Genomic DNA, 19,777 nt, shown 5'->3' with positions numbered 1-19,777 from the left:
TTGAAATAGCTTAACTGGAATTCCATCACCTCCGGTAGCTTTGTTCATAGTGATGCTTTCTAAGGCCCACTTGACTTCACATTCCAGGATGTCTGGCTCTAGGTCAGTGATCACACCATTGTGATTATCTTGGTCATGAAGATCTTTTTTGTACAGTTCTTCTGTGTATTCTTGCCACTTCTTCTTAATATCTTCTGCTTCTGTTAGGTCCATACCATTTCTGTCCTTTATTGAGCCCATCTTTGCATGAAATGTTCCCTTGGTATCTCTAATTTTCTTGAAGAGATCTCTAGTCTTTCTCATTCTGTTGTTTTCCTCTATTGCTTTGCATTGATCGCTGAGGAAGGCTTTCTTATCTCTCCTTGCTATTCTTTGGAACTCTGCATTCAGATGCTTTTATCTTTCCTTTTCTCCTTTGCTTTTTGCTTCTCTTCTTTTCACAGCTATTTGTAAGGCCTCCCCAGACAGCCATTTTGCTTTTTTGCATTTCTTTTCCATGGGGATGGTCTTGATCCCTGTCTCCTGTACAATGTCACGAACCTCCATCCATAGTTTATCAGATGCTATTGAAGCAATGCTGTTCAAATGGAACCTTGAGAAAAACTCAGTGAATTAGGCCCTTCATTACTTCTATGAAATACTTTATAAGCTGATTATTTTATGTTAGCATCCATATGCTCATTCTTTTTTAAAAATGCCAATCAATAAAAAAGCTAAAAAGCAATATGCCAAGATTGGGGGCAAGAGGAGAAGGGGACGACAGAGGATGAGATGGCTGGATAGCATCACTGACTCGCTGGACGTGAGTTTGAGTGAACTCCGGGAGTTGGTGATGGACAGGGAGGCCTGGCGTGCTGCGATTCATGGGGTCACAAAGAGTCGGACATGACTGAGCGACTGATCTGATCTGACCTGATCTGAAGCCTAGTGTTGGAAACACAAAGGTGGTTAAGCTAGGATTCCTTCTAGCAATTCATGATCTCACAGAGAAAATAAACATAGAAACTTAAACCATAATGACAAAGTGCAATAGAGGCACAGAAGAGGGAACCGTGAAGGAATAAAGCTACATTTCTTTTAAAACAGTCATTTTCTTCTTATTCACTCCCTACTTGTTGATTTTATAAATATTTGAGTTTGCTTTATGTCCATGTGTTGGCTGCAAACATGATAGACAATGTGCATAAACAGGATCTAACCCATACATTCAAGGAGTTTTATGCTGAGAGAAAATGGGATGCAAAAATAGCTTTCTTTTTTTTAAAAAAAGAAATGAATAAGGGTAATGAGAGCTGTAAGTTGGTGTTGGAGCATAGAAGAGGGAAAAAAGACTTCTAACTGGATCAGGGAAGATGTTGCTAAAGCAGTGCTGTTCAAATGGAACCTTGAAGGGCCATTGGTATCATCATCAGATAGACATCTTGGGAAGAGTAAGCTTGCAAAAGAAAATTGGGAGAAAGAAAAAACACAGGAAAAACACTTTGAGTACCCATAGAGTTCCAGTGGGGAGAGTAGGAGATGAGAGCCAGGTTATCAAGGGCACGGGGGCCAAGCCCAGAATATCATGCCAAGCGACCGTGTTACCACAGCAGTGCTCTAGGACAGACTTGAGCCTGCAGCAGAATTAGTCACTTGGAGGGCTCGTTGAAAGACAAGCCCCACCTCTGTAGTTAATGATTCAATCAGTCCAGAATTGGGCTGAGTATTTGTAGCTTCAGTAAGTTCACAAATGGTGCTGGCATTTAAGGACTACTTCTGGAAATTGGCTCAGCTGGTAAAGAATCCGCCTGCAATGTGGGAGACCTTGGTTCGATCCCTGGGTTGGGAAGAGCCCCTGGAGAAGGGAACGGCTACCCACTCCAGTATTCTGGCCTAGAGAATGCCATGGCCCAAGGAGCCTGACAGGCTACAGTCCATGGGTTCGAAAAGAGTCGGACACAACTGAGCGACTTTCACTTTCTAAAGAGTTAAACTAATGATCATGTAGAGGCTGGCTTAGGAATGGAGAGAGCAGAGATAGAAACACCAGTCAGAAGACAGTTATACCCATCCAGGTGAAATGAGACACAAGGTGATATCAATGGAAACAGGATAGTCAGCTATAGTCAAGAGTGGGTATTTTCAAATAAAAATCAATATGATAGAAAGTGTAATACTGAATTAGGTAAAGTTATATATCAGTGAGGGGAGTAACTTCCTTTCAGGTTGTATGAAAATATATCTTTTATTTCTGCTAGTACTGAATTGGCCTAGAAAAACAGAACTAAATTGGGAGGTGTATAAATATAAGAAAATTCCTTTTAATGTTAGAAACTGTAATTGGAGAATAAAAACTTTGAGCTCACAATCTAGAATTTGAAGAGACTACGAAAGGTGGGAATCTAATCAATTCTGCTGTCAGGAAAGATTACCTCCAAAGTCTATCAAGATCCATAGTTGTAGCTCAAAGGGTAGAGAATCTGCCTGCAAGGCGGGAGACCAAGGTTAGATCCCTGGGTTGGGAAGATCCTCTGGAGAAGGGAATGGCAATCCACTCCAGTATTCTTGCCTGGAGAATTCCATGGACAGAGAGGCCTGGCAGGCTACAGTCCATGGGGTCGCAAAGAGTTGGACACGACTGAGCGACTAACAGTCCATAGTGATACCTGCCTTCCAGGTGATTATGATATAAACTTTAAAAAAGTTCTATAGTTATATATTTTATTTATAGATATTTCTTGAGAGAGGTGAAGGCAGGGTTAGGGACGCTGGAAGGTTCAAATAACAATTCCTAAGGTTTGGAGTTTAGACCAAAGCTATGTATTTGTTACTATCATTCTAACCTCTACTAGTTATTCCTATTAAATAGATATCTAATAGCTAATTGAGGCAATATTTTCCTTTTACTTTTCCTAGAGATTTATCCTGCAATAAAATACAGTCTATTGAAAGACGTTCATTTGAACCACTTCCTTTTTTGCAGTTTATGTAAGTTACAAATATAACTTCATTATATTTGGAATTTTAGAAAACTTAATTTTTATCAAATTAATTTGTTACTCATTTTGAAATATTATTAATATTATATAACAAGTATTTTTTGTCTCTGGCAAATATGAGTGTGAGAATTATTACACAGATCAGAGTGTATCGTTATAGAACAGTGGTTCCCAACCAGGGTGATTTTGCATGAAGTGACATTTGGCAGTCTGGAGACGTTTTTGGTTGTTAGAACTGTATGTGCTACTGACATCTAGTGGACAGAGGCCAGAGATGCAGCTAAACATTCAACAGTGTACAGGAGAGCCCCAGCACAAGATAGAATTATCCAGTCTCAAATGTCAATAGTGCTGCTTTTCTAGAGAAATAAATATCACCCAACACAAGCATTTATTGAGCATTTACTAAATGCACCACATATATAATCATTAAAATGTAAATCATATTATCTTCCACATTGAGATTTCTTTGGTGTATGGAGGGAGTACTGATGTTATTTTCATCATATATAAATTAGATTTACTGTCAAAGGATAAGTGTTTTGAAAGAATATATATTTTTCTTCTTCTTTTGCTTGTGTCTTTTTTTGTAGAAATCTTGGTTGCAATTTACTCACAGAACTGAGCTTTGGAACATTTCAGGCCTGGCATGGAATGCAGTTTTTACACAAGTTGTAAGTGAAATAGAAGATGAATACATGTATAAAACTATGTGTAAAAACATCATACAGTTATTGGTTACCTGTGTGTAAGCCTAGTATGAATCCTGAAAAGTATGTCCTGAGATCCTTTTTTTTTTTCTCTCAAATGAGGAAACTAAGGTACAAAGAGGTCAAGAGACTTGTCTAACTCCTATGTATGAAACGGTCTGGTTTCCATAGTACCGATCTTTTGCACAGGCAATAAAAGGCACCAAGCAAAAACATTCAAATTAGCACTGTCATGGAATCCCACTGATGCTGCTCCAATATGGGAAGGGTCCATGCAGTTCCATTTTTGAATTTCTTTGGTTCCTGCTCGTGTGCAAAGTTCCTAACTGCTTAAAATCTATGCAATGCAAAGCTGCAAAGATCTCAGTTTAGCACACATTTCTTCATGGAACAAAAGGTGTGGATGCTTCCTCAACCATTAGCTTCTTTTAAATGGCAAAGGAAAAGGAATTCCTGAACATCCACCACAGGGCTCTCCCCCATCACCCAGATCCTTGTTTTCCAAAAAGTATGCCTCTGAAGTGAATTATCTGTGGCCAGTAGGAACCTTTCAGTTATGGAAAAAGATGATGTTTTTGTTCAGCTGTAGTGTGAAAAATATAAAGAAAATACATTGCTGTAGCCTAATTCTACAGACTTTTCCTTTATACTTGTCAATAACAAGTGTGGGTTTTACACCCCTTCTGCTCAAAAATTCTGTGATTTCTCTGTGACACAAGCAAATCATAGTACATTTCATGACCAGAAGGGGATTTTCAAGTCAAGGTAAAGAGCTTTGTCTATGCCTGGCTTTGGTAAAGACTCTCTTACTGTCTTGTGGCTCAGAAATCCAGTTTCACACAGTTCCTTTCTAGTTAATGAAGGTATTGACGATGTGTCCAGAGCTACAGATTCCTGTCTTGGGTGGCCTCCCCCACATATCTGCCCCTCATGAGTTTCCTGATGCCTACTTTGGGGAAAGAGCACCCAGGGTCAGTTTTTCTTTGGCCAGAGAGCCAGAGAGCGGGCTCCTAAGGTCCCTCCACCAGGAGGTTTCAGTAGCATCAATACACTGTCTTAAACTCACCACCTTTTCTAAACATTTTATAATGCCAAGAGTCCCTAATAAGAATCAGAGTTTCACTGTGGTTATGCAGGCAACAGGAAAATAAATTGTGGAATCACAGTTGACAAAAATTAATGAATTCATTCAAAAACATTCACAGAGTGCCATGCCCACTGTGTGTCAACACTGCTCTAAGTGCTGTGTTGGGGACACAAAAAAGAATAGGACAAGGACTTTGTCCCCAAGAAGCTTTCACACTGGAAAGAGGAAGATGGATGTTGATGGGAAAATACATGAGAGCCATGCTAGCGTCTATGCAGCTGGGTAACAAGGTGGGCAGGGGCAACAAAGTAGAAAGTGGGGGATGGGTCAGAAAAGATTCTTAAGGGAAGAGACACCAACCTGTTCCTTTTGAACTTCTGTGTTTATCATAAATGACAGGAAAAGGTAATGAAAGAATGTGAGCTGTCTGGTGTTGGAAATAAATTAATACTATACTCCTAAAACTCATTCAAAGTTTTACCATTGAAAGATTGTCACAATATAGTAAGTGTGAGTTGGGGGTAGGGCTCTTTGTTTTAGGCCAAGTCTTTCTACTAGACAAAGCTAATTTGGTTCAGGCAACATTTGCCATGGTGAGATATAAACTTTATTGCATCTCTTTCCAAAGGCAAGATGCCAAGGGAAGATGCTACCCCTCGAGTTAAGTCATTTTATTACCTATAATGACCAGGGTGTTTATAAGTTGAAATATTTTCCCTCGCATTAAGTAAGTTTGGTAAAGGGCCCCAGTTGAGGTGGATTTATGATGAATTAAATGAAGCTTAAGCTGCAGGGCTCCTTACTTGCATAAGTCCCTTCCAAAGTCTTGGGAGTGGTCCTAGAAATTTTTGTATTCTTATCTTTTTGTGCTTTTATTAAAATTTCCCAAAGTAGATACGGTTCAGGCCCTACAAAAACTTGATTCTTCACTGGCTTTCAGGTAATTATAACCGTAGGTTTCTTAAATGAAGCCTGTATGTTATTGACAAACACCAGATAACCAGGTTAGCAGTGTGGTAGTCTATTCTGAATCTGAAATTCACCTCAAAGTTGAACCAAGGGCTTTTTAATTAAGTACAACTTTGTGAATGGCAGTAATAATCGTATCTCTTTCAGATGAAATCAGGAATGAAATGTATTATGGAAAACCAGCAGTGGTTGATAATCCTAAATGTTAAATATACTTTTTTTTTCTGACTTTAAAGTGCTTCTCCTTCATTCACCTACACAGGTCCAGACTGATGGCTTATTTTTTTTTTTTTTAATTCTTTTAGTCACTTCATTGTTTTTAACAATACAAGCTCCATGATTTTAGAAACTGAAGGACTGTCCAATGTAGAAAGGCTATCTAATTATCCAGACAGAGCATGTTCACATGCTGGCTTGTCTGTGGTACATCAATATTGTACCAAGAACATAAGCGTTATGAGAGAATTAGAGGAAAACCAAAGCCTTATCCCTATTGAATTATTTACCCCACTGTTGAGAATATTGATGAGAGGGATGTGGTCATACCATGAAGGCAAATTGAGCTGTGGTCACCAAGCCTCCCAGTCAGCTGGCCTTGGTTTTCTTTAGATAGCTGTGTACACACAAAAGTTAGCACACTGGAGGGTGTTGTCATCACTTTTTGGTATGTACTGGAATCCTGGCAGCTTCTCAGATTCAGAAAGGCATCAACATTAAAAATGAAAAAGAACTCACTTGGGTCTGTCCTCTGGGATGATTTAGGGTGGCTTTTTTTTTTTTTTGTAATAGTTCAAAAATTTGAGATTGTCACACCTAGCAACTACTCTATTTTTCTTCTCCCAACTGCATCTTATTCTTACCACCTATATTACAACATTTCTTCTGTCTGTCAAAAGCATTGTAATTCTTCCTCTGCCTTATAACATTTCTTTAATACCTACATCTCTTAGATACTTATTATGTTCCAGGCACTATACTTACTATACAAGTAAGATAGTGTGCCTAAAGCTTTTACCATAGTGCTTGATACATGGTAAATACTAAATACATATTACCTCACACTTTTATTCTCCCAACAACTCTTATTATCCCTATTTTGGGGATGAGGAAATTGAAACTCAGAGACATTGGATAACTTGCCTAGATTCACACTGTTAATAAGAGGCAAAACTGCTTATGAGCTTTGCAAGTAATTTTCTATGGAGCTCTTCATTTCCTTGTAGTAAGAACTAAATGATGACAATTTGGCTCTTTGTACCTTGTATCTTGAAGTTGGCTTCTAACTTGAATAGCGCCTTTAGAGCAGAGAGCTCTGGTTTCCCTGTGATAATTCCACACTTCTAGAGCTCTTGGCCAGGCCACCTCTGGGCATCCCCAGGGTTTCTGGCCAGTGCAAACATGACATCATCACTTCTGAGCACCTACTCTGTGCCCAGTCTATGCTGGGTGCTTTGCATATGCTCTTTCACTTAATCCTCAAGCTGCCTTAGGAGGCAAATGGTACTAAGACAGAGATGTTCATTATTCAAGTCACTGTACCAGAAAGTGACAATCAGAATTCAAACTCAGGTCTGCCCGATTCCCTTGTTTCTTTCTCTGTTCCTCACTGCCAGGGACTTTTCTTCAAGGCTATTCTCAGAACTTGGATGGAAAGACAGATTCACCACTTCAAATTATTTAGGCTGCCCCCAGCCCACCCGAAGAAAGGGTTTATGTGGTGCAGCTGGAGGTCTTGTATTGAGGAGGTTCACGTGGGGTATCATGTTCTCATGGCTCATGGACCTATGTAGATGAATAAGGGAAAGGGGGTCAGCCCATCCCCAAGTACTTCAAATATATTGGAACAGGGTCCAGGTCACTCTGCTCATTTCTCTGACTGCCTTCCTCCGAGGAACCAGTTTGCCCTGCCTGCCCTGGGATTCTAGCATAGATAGTTGTGGAGTTTGTCCTATTTGAAATCTGTTTTCACTGCCTGCTTTGGACATTTTTTCAGCTAAAGCTGTTAGGATTTCAGTACACTCAGGACAGTGATGACAAGCTGCAGTCCTCAATTCTCCTGTCTCCTCAGTTAATAGAAAGGAAACATAGCCCATCTGTCTGGACCTGTATAGAAGAATTCGGAGAAAAAAATAATAGGTAGGAAATGTTCCCTATTTTGTGTTCTGCAGCAGAAGGCTGATGCAAAAACATCTGAACTTTATTCTTCAAGTAAGATATATTTTTCAAAACCATTTAGGACAGCATTCCTTAAACTTTGAGATGGTCTTTGAGGCTAATAAAAACTGTTGCCTAGGGGAATCTGGGTAAAAATATACACATATTCCTTGATCTGTTTGTTTTGATAACATTTTATAAGTTTGAAATTATTCAAATAAAACTTTTAAAAAAGTTGCCCAAAAAAAAAACTGTTCCCATGTTTTGTTCCATAAAGATAAGCTCATGAATCAAAAAGGTCATGGACTAGAAGTTGGCATACCTTTTATGTGTAAAAAGAGAGAATCAGGCCAAAATGGAAATGATCTGTAGTACAGTGTCCATTGTGAATCTAAAATCATTTGTCCTTTGGTTTGTGGGAAAGCAGGTGCGGTAGGAGCCCCCACATTGAGTTGTTGACTCATTCTCACTCATTCTCCCCTTTGCCCAGACACAAGCTTAGTGAATAAAAGGCTGCATTAAAGGCAGGAGAAAAAAAACAGGGTAACTTAGAGTGGCCGCACACTTTTATTTCACTAGGGATGAACACAAGGATGTTAATCTCAGAGAAGGGCTGCTTGGTTAAGAAAAAACAGTGAGCCCATGGAACCAAGACCATGGGCAAGCTATTAAGAAAAAGTGAAGGGTTGGAGAATTGAGAGAATTCTGGAGAAGGATAACAAACTTTGCCAAACTGTTTTGGCTACCTATTGCTTTATAACATTCTATTTATATACAGGCATTCGTGATGACTAGGGAAAAGTGCACAGGAGAAGATGCAAAAGGGAAGGAATTCACTGTCACAGGATCTCACCAGTGATCTGATAGGTTTTAATGCCAACAGTTTGTTTTTCAGCTCCTCAAAAGCTTGAGGAACTGTGCTTAACCAAACATATGACACTCACATTTTTTCTTTTTCTGACGTGTACACGCTGCTCTATTTATTTCTTATTTATTTATTTTTGGCTATGCTGGGTCTTCGTTGCTACACACAGACTGTCTCTAGTTGCAGTGCACAGGCTTCTCATTGCAGAGGCTTCTCTCGTGGAGCATAAGCTCTAGGGCGCGAAGGTTTCAGTAGTTGTGGAACAGGGCTCATTAGTTGTGGCTCGAGGGCCCTAGAACATGCAGCCTTCAGCAGTCGTGGCTCTAGAGTGTGGGCTCAGTAGTTGTGGCACAGGGGCTTAGTTGCCCACAGGGGCATGTGGAAGCCTCCTGGACCAGGGATTGAACCTGTCTCCTGCATTGGAAGTGTGGACTTTTAACCACTGAACCTCCAGGGAAGTGCTATCTTTTTTCACTTTCTTGATAGTGTCTTCTGAAGCACAAACATTTTTAATTTTTATAAAGTCCAGTTCATCTATTTTTCCTCTGATTGTTTATGCTTTGGGTATCAGGTAGCTTAGTGGTAAAGAATCTGCCTACCGGTGCAGGAGATACAAGAGATGTGGGTTTGATCCCTGGATCAGGAAGATCCCCTGGAGTAGGAAGTGGCAACCCACTCTATTATTCTTGCCTGGAAAATTCCATGGACAGAGGAGCCTGGTGGGCTACAGTCCATGGGGTCAAAAAAGAGTCAGACCTGACTGAGTAACTGAACACAGCACATACACAATGCAAGGTCATAAAAACTTACTCCTTTGTTCTCTTCCAAGAGTTTTAGAGCTTTAGCTCTTACTTTTGGATGTTTGATCCATTTGGAGTTAATTTTCTTATATGGTGTGATGTATAGAGTCCAGCTTCATTATTTTGTGTGTGGAGGTACAGTTGTCCCAGCACCATTTGAAAAGACTACTCTTTCCACATTGAGTTGCTTGGCACCCTTGTTGAAAATCAATAGACCATAAATATAAGGCTTTATTTCTGTACTGTCAATTCTGTTCCATTAATTTAACATGTCTATTCTTATGCCAGCCCCACACTGTGATTGCAGTAGCCTTAAGCTGGGTTTTGATACCACCAACATTGTTTCAGTTTTTCTTTTTCCTTGAATTGCCATGCAAATTTTAGAATTAGGTTGGCAATTTCTGGAAAGAAGTCAACTGGGATTTTGACAGACATTGCCCTGAAACATGAGGTCAGTTTGGGAAGTGGTGAAATTTTAATCATGTTTCTTTCCTATCCATTTTACTTAGACCTTCTTTAATTTCTTTCAACAATGTTTCGTACTTTACAGTGTGAATCTTGCACTTATTTGGTTAAAATTTTTCCCAAGTATTTTATTTGTTTTGATGCTGTTACTCATGGAATTGTTTTCTTAATTTCATGTTTGTAGTACTCATTGCTGCTTTCACTTTTCACTTTCATGTATTGGAGAAGGAAATGGCAACCCACTCCAGTGTTCTTGCCTGGAGAATCCCAGGGACGGGGGAGCCTGGTGGGCTTCCGTCTATGGGGTCACACAGAGTCGGACACGACTGAAGTGACTTAGCAGCAGCAGCAGCAGCAGAAATATAACTAATTTTTGTATATTTATCTTACATTCTGTAACTTTGCTGAACTCTTTATTCAAGGCTAATAGTTATTTTTAGATTCCCAAGAATATGTCTTGTGGTCTTCTAGTTTCCCAGGAATGTGTTGGAAGATTTCAAAGTCTCTGTGGGCATCTCATTCCTCAGCTTTTCTTTCTTCCTTCATTTTTGGCCGTGGGTCTTCTTTGCTATGAAGGCTTTTCTCTAGTTGCAGTCAGGAGCTACCCTCTCGTTGTGGGGCACAGGTTTCTCATTGCAGTGGGTTCTCTTGTTGCAGAGCACTGGCCCTAGGGTGCATGGGCTCAGGAGTTGCAGCTCCCAGGTTCTAGAGCACAGGCTAAATAGTTGTGGCACAGGGGCATGTGGGATCTTCCTGGACCAGGGATCGAACCCGTGTCTCCTGCTTTGGTAGGTGGATTCTTTACCAGTGAGCCACCAGGGAAGTCCCTCAGCTTTTCTTTTTAAGCTTTTTGGTTAGGCTGTTTTTTGCCTCAAACAGTTATCCACGGCCTCATACAACTGTCTTGTTAAAATATTTACCTGAAAATATTTTCCAAAAATACCACCTGAAAAGAGGCCTTTTACATTAGGTAGCTTCCAGTCAGGTCAAAGGCAAACCTTTCAAGTAAGGTCTTCCAGGGAACCACCAAACGTATAAAATAATGATAGTGCTTTGGAAGTGAGGCTTTGAAGGCCCTCCCAGTCCGTTCTGCTTCCTCTGGTACCAGAAGTGTGGGCTATTTTTCAAGGCATGGAGAGCAAAGGTCTGGAACAAGTGAACAGTTTCCTCATTTGTAAAGTGGGGCAACACAGATCTCATGATTGTTACAGAAATTAATTTATTTTCCTTGAATAAATGGTTCCCTGGTTTGCTGAAAGCCTGTTGGTTAAATTTCCAGAGTTCAGGAAAAGTTGATTCTGACCATTTTTTGGTCAGTTTTGTTGTCATTACTTTTATTGGGGGATGAATTTTCAGATGTCCTTACTCCATCAGTTTTACTGATTTGCCTACAACATTGTTTAAAATCTCAGTGACCATAGGCTAATTAAATATTTGATCATGGGAGATGATTAGGGAAAAGAAAGAAAAAGAGAAAGTACAATTCTCATAGAGGCTTTCCCAGATGGATAGATGAAGTTTGGAAAGGTATTTCTATATTTAGTGTTCTCACAATTAAGGTTAGCATAACAGATATTTTTAATGCCTCATTTTTTTTTCCCACACAGGTTAAACACAGGCTTTAGAGTCAGAACTGAGTACAAATTCCAGTTTTGCTTACTAGGTTGATGACTTAGAACAAGTTATATAACTTCTCTGTGCCTCAGTTTCCTCATTTGTAAAATGGGGTAATAAGTTGATCATGTAAGATTACTATGAGGATTAAATGTTAAATGCCAATCACAGATGCCTAGCAACCCAAAAGATGTTAGTTGTGATAATTAGCTTTGTTATATGTTAGCTTTATAATATTCTGATATGTTAGCTTTGTATGTTAGCTATCATATGTTAGCTTTATAATATTCTGCAAAAATATGTTAGTGATTCTTGGGTGAAGTTACCCTAAAGACAGATTTTCTTTCCTTCCTGTTTCTTCTTGGTTTTCCTTTTCCTTATTTGTTTTAAAGAACTAAGAAGAAAATCTATTCTAGTATTTTGGAATAAAACTTTGTTCCAAAAAAATTAATTTTTTCATTTTTTTGATATATACACAAATGTTATTTATTTATTCAACAAACATTTATTAACTAGTAAATATTAGGCACTCTGTCAGGCACAGGGATAACAATGACAATATAGTGTTGTCACTGCTTTCAAATTGTTGACCACCTATGAGACTGACAAACGGGATTACATACATTGTAGCAAAGGCTGTGATCCTAGGATACACATGGGACCACGTGATGGGATGTGACTTTCACCAGTTCCTCTTGTATTTATCTCTTCTTCTTTGGCTCCAAAATCAAGGAACTGTCCTATTTTTGTCTTTAATTGGGTAGTTTAAACTATGAAATATAAAAAACTTTTCTAGAAATGAAAAACACCTTGAATTATGGAGGACCCTAGAAATAGTATTTCTTATGGAGCAAGGGCTTCCTACCAGCATAGTCACTTCTAGGGTTTTTGACCTGAAAGGTTCTTTGGTGTATTTTTTTCTTTGCTATCCACTATTTTTCTATTTTTTCCCTCTTTTTCTCTTCTCCTTCTTACCATCTAGAGACTTGGGTAATTCCCAACGGAATAGTGCTTTACAGATTCTGAGGGTGATTTATAGGTAAAGACAAAAAAAGATTATTTTTTTACCAAGTTCCATATGCCCTAAAAATGAATGTAAACTTTCTTGGACGTCATTGAAAATGTGGACAATTTTAATTCCATTCCATTTTTCAGAATTCTTAATCGTAATCCTTTGACAGCGGTGGAAGATTCGTATCTTTTTAAATTGCCAGCATTAAAATATTTGTGAGTATTGCAGCATTTTCATGGCCCTTGAGAAGATTTCTGCTCTTTCTTACTTTTGTTACAGGTTGAGTATTTTGGGTAAAAAGTCATACTTTAAATTTTAACTAGGTTATTGATATAAGAGTTATTGGCAAGGAAAAAAGTTAAAGAATGTGTATGAGTAAGACAGCCAGCAGAGGAAGAGAGCAGTGTTGAAGAACACACATAGATATGGAACATGGAGATGCATGTAGGAATATTATTTATCCCAGAAAGCAAAAAGGAATAAGGGGTACATTATTTTAAAAAAAAAAAGTTATCAAGAGAGGTAGATGCAATTGAAAATGAGAAGTCAGGGTAATAAAGATTTTACTGTTCAGCACCAGGGTCATTAATTTGATGATGCAAATTTAAATTTCTCCAATAAGAGTTCTCTAGAATTATCTAGGACATATCAGTCAGTTCAGTTCAGTTCAGTCACTCAGTCATGTCCGACTCTTTGCGACCCCATGAATTGCAGCACGCCAGGCCTCCCATCACCAACTCCCGGAGTTCACTCAGACTCACATCCATCGAGTCAGTGATGGCATCCAGCCATCTCATCCTCTGTCGTTCCCTTCTCCTCCTGCCCCCAATCCCTCTCAGCATCAGAGTCTTTTCCAATGAGTTAACTCTCTTCACATGAGGTGGCCAAAGTACTGGAGTTTCAGCTTTAGCATCATTCCTTCCAAAGAAATCCCAGGGCTGATCTCCTTCAGAATGGACTGGTTGGATCTCCTTGCAGTCCAAGGGACTCTCAAGAGTCTTCTCCAACACCACAGTTCAAAAGCATCAATTCTTTGGCGCTCAGCTTTCTTCACAGTCCAACTCTCACATCCATACATGACCACTAGAAAAGCCATAGCCTTGACTAGACGGACGTTTGTTGGCAAAGTAATGTCTCTGCTTTTCAATATGCTATCTAGGTTAGTCATAACTTTTCTTCCAAGGAGTCAGATCAGATCAGTCGCTCAGTCGTGTCCAACTCTTTGCGACCCCATGAATCCCAGCACGCCAGGCCTCCCTATCCATCACCAACTCCTGGAGTTCACTCAGACTCACGTCCATCGAGTCAGTGATGCCATCCAGCCATCTCATCCTCTGTCGTCCCCTTCTCCTTCTGCCCCCAATCCCTCCCAGCATCAGAGTCTTTTCCAATGAGTCAACTCTTCGCATGAGGTGGCCAAAGTACTGGAGTTTCAGCTTCAGCATCATTCCTTCCAAAGAAATCCCAGGGCTGATCTCCTTCAGAATGGACTGGCTGGATCTCCTTGCAGTCCAAGGGACTCTCAAGAGTCTTCTCCAACACCACAGTTCAAAAGCATCAATTCTTCAGTGCTCAGCCTTCTTCACAGTCCAACTCTCACATCCATACATGACCACAGGAAAAACCATAGCCTTGACTAGTTGGACCTTTGTTGACAAAGTAATGTCTCTGCTTTTCAATATGCTATCTAGGTTGGTCATAGCTTTCCTTCCAAGGAGTAAGCATCTTTTAATTTCATGGCTGCAATCACCATCTGCAGTGATTTTGGAGCCCAGAAAAATAAAGTCTGACACTGTTTCCACTGTTTCCCCATCTATTTCCCATGAAGTGGTGGGACAAGATGCCATGATCTTCGTTTTCTGAATGTTGAGCTTTAAGCCAACTTTTTCACTCTGCACTTTCACTTTCATCAAGAGGCTTTTTAGTTCCTCTTCACTTTCTGCCATAAGGGTGGTGTCATCTGCATATCTGAGGTTATTGATATTTCTCCTGGCAATCTTGATTCCAGCTTGTGTTTCTTCCAGTCTAGCGTTTCTCATGATGTACTCTGCATATAAGTTAAATAAATAGGGTGACAATATACAGCCTTGATGTACTCCTTTTCCTATTTGGAACCAGTCTGTTGTTCCATGTCCAGTTCTAACTGTTGTTTCCTGACCTGCATATAGGTTTCTCAAGAGGCAGGTCAGGTGGTCTGGTATGCCCGTCTCTTTCAGAATTTTCCACAGTTTATTGTGATCCACACAGTCAAAAGCTTTGGCATAGTCAATAAAGCAGAAATAGATATTTTTCTGGAACTCTCTTGCTTTTTCGATGATCCAGCAGATGTTGGCAATTTGATCTCTGCTTCCTCTGCCTTTTCTAAAACCAGCTTGAACATCTGGAAGTTCATGGTCCACGTATTGCTGAAGCCTGGCTTGGAGAATTTTGAGCATTACTTTACTAGCGTGTGAGATGAGTGCAATTGTTTGGTAGTTTGAGCACTCTTTGGCATTGCCTTTCTTTGGGATTGGAATGAAAACTGACCTTTTCCAGTCCTGTGGCCACTGCTGAGTTTTCCAAATTTGTTGGCATATTGAGTATAGTACTTGCACAGCATCATCTTTCAGGATTTGAAATAGCTTAACTGGAATTCCATCCCCTCCGCTAGCTTTGTTCGTAGTGATGCTTTCTAAGGCCCACTTGACTTCACATTCCAGGATGTCTAGCTCTAAGTCAGTGATCACACCATTGTGATTATCTTGGTCGTGAAGATCTTTTTTGTACAGTTCTTCTGTGTATTCTTGCCACCTCTTCTTAATATCTTCTGCTTCTGTTAGGTCTGTACCATTTCTGTCCTTTATCGAGCCTGTCTTTGCATGAAATGTTTCCTTGGTATCTCTAATTTTATTAAAGAGATGTCTAGTCTTTCTCATTCTGTTGTTTTCCTCTGTCTCTTTGCACTGATGGCTGAGGAAGGCTTTCTTATCTCCCCTTGCTATTCTTTGGAACTCTGCATTCAGATGCTTATATCTTTCCTTTTCTCCTTTGCTTTTTGCTTCTCTTCTTTTCACAGCTATTTGTAAGGCCTCCCCAGACAGCCATTTTGCTTTTTTGCATTTCTTTTCCATGAGGATGGTCTTGATCCCTGTCTCCTATACAATGTCACGAACCTCAGTCCATAGTTCATCAGGCACTCTATCTATCAGATCTAGTCCCTTAAATCTATTTCTCACTTCCACTGTATAATCATAAGGGATTTGATTTAGGTCATACCTGAATGATCTAGTGGTTTTCCCTACTTTCTTCAATTTAAATCTGAATTTGGCAATAAGGAGTTCATGATCTTAGCCACAGTCAGCTCCTGGTCTTGTTTTTGTTGACTGTATAGAGCTTCTCCATCTTTGGGCATGTAAGAAGTCAGAATTGAAGTAGTCACATGTTAAAAATTTTAAGTTTAGAATTTGTGTTTATATTATACGTTTATATCTTACATGTTTGGGCTTCTCTTTCAGAGACATGGGAACAACCCAAGTGTCACTTACAACAATTGAAAGCATTCTCATGATGACCCTTGAATTGGAAAAACTGTAAGTTGATTTTTATTATATTTATTTTCACTCTATTGTGTATTTTTAGGTTTATTTTATTATTTTTTAAAGTTTATTGATGTATCATTTTCATTTAATAAAATCCACGGTTTAAAAATATAGTTTGATGTGTTTTGACAGACTTATAGTTCTGTAGCCACCATTACATTTGAGATATAGAAAACTTCTGCACCCCCCTCAAAGACCCCTCATGTCCCTTTGTAGTCAGTCTCCTCCTCCCACTACCAGCCCCTGGCAACCACCAATCTGATTTTTGTCTTTATAATTTTGCCTTTTCCGTAGTATCTTGTACATGCAGTCATGTGGTATGTGGCCTTTTTGTTTTTGACTCCTTTCACTCAGCCAGTCTCCTTGGAGATTTATTGATGCAGTTGCACCTATTGGTAGTTCATCCCTCAGCAATAATGCTGAGTGGTATTCTCGTTGTGTGGGTATATAGTTTGTTTATGCATTTATCAGTTGATGAACATCAGCTGAGTTGTTTTGTTTTTTGGCTATTATGAACAAAACCTCTAAAAATATTCACATGCATGTGTGAGCATATGTTTTGTGCAAATGTATATTTTCATTTCTTTGGGATAAAATACCTAAGGGTGGGATTGCTACATCATATGTTAAGTGCATATTTAACTTTTTAAGAAACTGCTGAACTGTTTTCTAAAGTGGCTGTTCCATTTTGCATTCCCACTGGCAACATCTGAGAGCTGGGATTGCTCCACATCTTCACCTGATCCTTATAGTTGTTTTAAAAAATTTAAGCCTTCCTAGTAGGTGTGTGGTTAAATCTCATTGTGCTTTAATTTGCATTTCTCTAATAGCTGATGCTGTTGAGTGTCTATTCATGTGCAGATATCTCTTAAAATGAAGTGTCTGTTCAAATCCATTTTAATTGGATATTTATATTGAGTTTTAAGAATACTTTATAGAGCACTGAAAAATAAGTCCTTTCTCTTAGATATGTGTCTAGTAAATATCTTCTCTCAGATTGTGATTTACTCTCATTCTCTTAAAGTGTCTCTGAAGACCAGAAGTTTAAAAATTTTGAAGAACTCTAGCAATTTTTCTTGTATGGTTTGTGCTTTTTTGTGTCTTACCTAAGAAATCTTCTTCTGAGATCCCATTGCCTAATCCAAAAATCACAAAGATTTTCTCCTGTGTTTTCTTCCAGAAGTTGTATAGTTACATTTAGGTCTATGATCCATTTAATTTTCATGTATGGTATGAGGGAAGGGGTCAGGTTTTAATTTTTTGCAGTTTAAAAAAACGATTTCTGTAGGTCTTTATTGTGACAGTTTATTACACACCTTCAGCTCAGTTCAGTTCTCAGTCATGTCCAACTCTTTGCAACCCCATGGACTGCAGCACACCAGGCTTCCCTGTCCATCACCAACTCCCAGAGTTTACTCAAACTCATGTCCATAAGAGTCAGTGATGCCATCCAATCATCTCATCCTCTGTGGTCCCCTTCTCCTCCTGCCTTCAATCTTCCTCAGCATCAGGGTCTTTTCCAATAGGTCAGTTCTTCGCATCAGGTGGCCAAAGTACTAGAGTTTCAGCTTCAGCATCAGTCCTTCCAATGAATATTCAGGACTGATTTCCTTTATTTGGATGGTGTGTTCTATAAATGTCAATTAGGTCAAGTAGGTTGATAGTGTTGTTCACGTCTTCTAGTGCTTTCTGATTTTTTATCTACTTGTTCTGTTAATTATTGAGAGAGGAATGTTGAAATCCCTAACTATAATCGCAGATTTTTAATTTGTTTCTCCTTGCCACTCTCATTTTTCATTCATATATTTTGAAGCTGTTACCAAATGGATAACTTTTTAGGTAATGTCTTCTTCATCAATTGACCTTTCTATCATGGTGAAGTAACATTCTGTATCCCTGATAATAATCTCTGCTTTGACACTGACTTTGTCTTAAAGTGATACATTCACTCCAGTTTTCTTTTCATTAGTGTTAGCATAGGATAATTTTTTCTATCCTTTTAACCTTTTATTTTCTATTGAAGATGGTTCTTGTATATAGTTGGCTTTTGCTTTTTTGTCTAGTGTGATGATTCTTTTAATTAGGGTGATTAGAGCATTTACATTTAATATAATTACATTTAAATCTATTGTCTTGCCATTTGCTTCCTATTTGTCCCATCGTACTTTCTTTTTCCTTTTTCTTCCTACTTTCAGACTGAGTAGATTTTATTATTTTATTTCCTTTGTTGGCTAATTCATTATAACTCAGGTTTTGTTATTTTAAGATTGCTTTATAGTTTACAGTATGCATCTTTAACTTATCACAGTCTATCTTCGAATGATATTACACAATTTCATTAATACTATAGGAATCTTACAATAGGGCACTTCCATTTCTTCACTCCTGACCTTTGTGGGATTGTTTTCATATATTTTACTTATGTCATAAACAGCACACTATATTATTTTTTGGTTAAACAATAGATTATCTTTTAAAGATATTTAAATAATAATAAAAATCTTATATATTTACCTATGTAAATACAATTACAGTGTTTTTATTCTTTTGTGTAGATCCATGATTCCATCTGGTATCATTTTCCTTCTGTTTAAAAATACTTTTTAACATTTCTTACAGTGAAAATCAACTAGTGATGAATTCTGCAGCTTTTGTATGTCTGAGATAGCCTTTATTTTTGAAAGATCTGGGTATAGAATTCTCGCTTGATAGAATTCAATTCACTCCTTGAATTGTTATTACGTTAATCCACTTAGTATTTGTTTACATTGTTTCCAACAAGAAATCTGCCGTCATTGTTGTCTTTGTCCCTCTATATGTAGTGAGTAATATTTCCTGGTGGCTCAGAGGGTAAGGCGTCTGCCTGCAATGCAGGAGACCTGGGTTCGATCCCTGGGTCAGGAAGATCCCCTGGAGAAGAAAATGGCAACCCACTCCAGTACTCTTGCCTGGAAAATCCCATGGACAGAGAAGCCTGGTAGACTGCAGTCCATGGGATCACAGAGTCGGACACAACTGAGCGACTTCACTTTCTATATGTAGTGTATAGTTTTTTCTTCTAATGGCTTTAAAAATTTTCTCTTTATTGCTGGTTTTGAGCAATTTGATTATTTGTGCCTTGGTGTAGTTTTGTCCATGTTTCTTTTGCTTAAAGTTCACTGATCTCAACTTTGTGGGTTTATAGTATTGAGCAATGTGGGAAAAATTTGGCTATTATTTCTTCAAATTTTTGTATCTCTCCTCTCCTTCATGGACTCTACGTATACATATATTAGGTCACTTGAAGTTGTTGCACAGTTCATTGATGTGCTCTTCATTTTTTTTGTTTTGTTTTTTTACTGTTTGTGTTTCATTTTGGGTTGTTTCTATTACCATGTCTTAATGTTTTCTGATCCTTTCTTCTGCAGTGTCTAATATGCCATCAACCTCACCCAGTATCTTTTTCATTTCTACATTGTTTTTATAATCTCTAGAAGTTCAATTTGGATCTGTTTTACATCTTCCATGCCTCTACTTAACATTTTCAGTCTTTAGTCTGGGTTTTG

General features: G+C 38.6%; 1 protein-coding gene across 1 annotated transcript in view; it reads left to right on the top strand.

Moving 5' to 3' along the window:
- The window catches only part of LOC614269 (leucine-rich repeat-containing protein 37A), a 50,002-nt gene that overhangs the window by 16,891 nt on the left and 13,334 nt on the right, over positions 1-19,777 (top strand). Inside the window, exons 4-7 of the mRNA XM_015458910.3 lie at positions 2,896-2,967; positions 3,572-3,652; positions 12,798-12,869; positions 16,149-16,223. Of these exons, the coding sequence (XP_015314396.2) occupies positions 2,896-2,967; positions 3,572-3,652; positions 12,798-12,869; positions 16,149-16,223 (300 nt within the window). The remainder of the gene's footprint in view (positions 1-2,895; positions 2,968-3,571; positions 3,653-12,797; positions 12,870-16,148; positions 16,224-19,777) is intronic.

This window comes from Bos taurus, chromosome 19 (genome assembly GCF_002263795.3).
Source record: "Bos taurus isolate L1 Dominette 01449 registration number 42190680 breed Hereford chromosome 19, ARS-UCD2.0, whole genome shotgun sequence".
NCBI classification, from domain to species: domain Eukaryota; kingdom Metazoa; phylum Chordata; class Mammalia; order Artiodactyla; family Bovidae; genus Bos; species Bos taurus.
The sequence above is the reverse complement of the archived record's forward strand: the minus strand, read 5'-3'. Positions and strand labels throughout refer to the sequence as shown.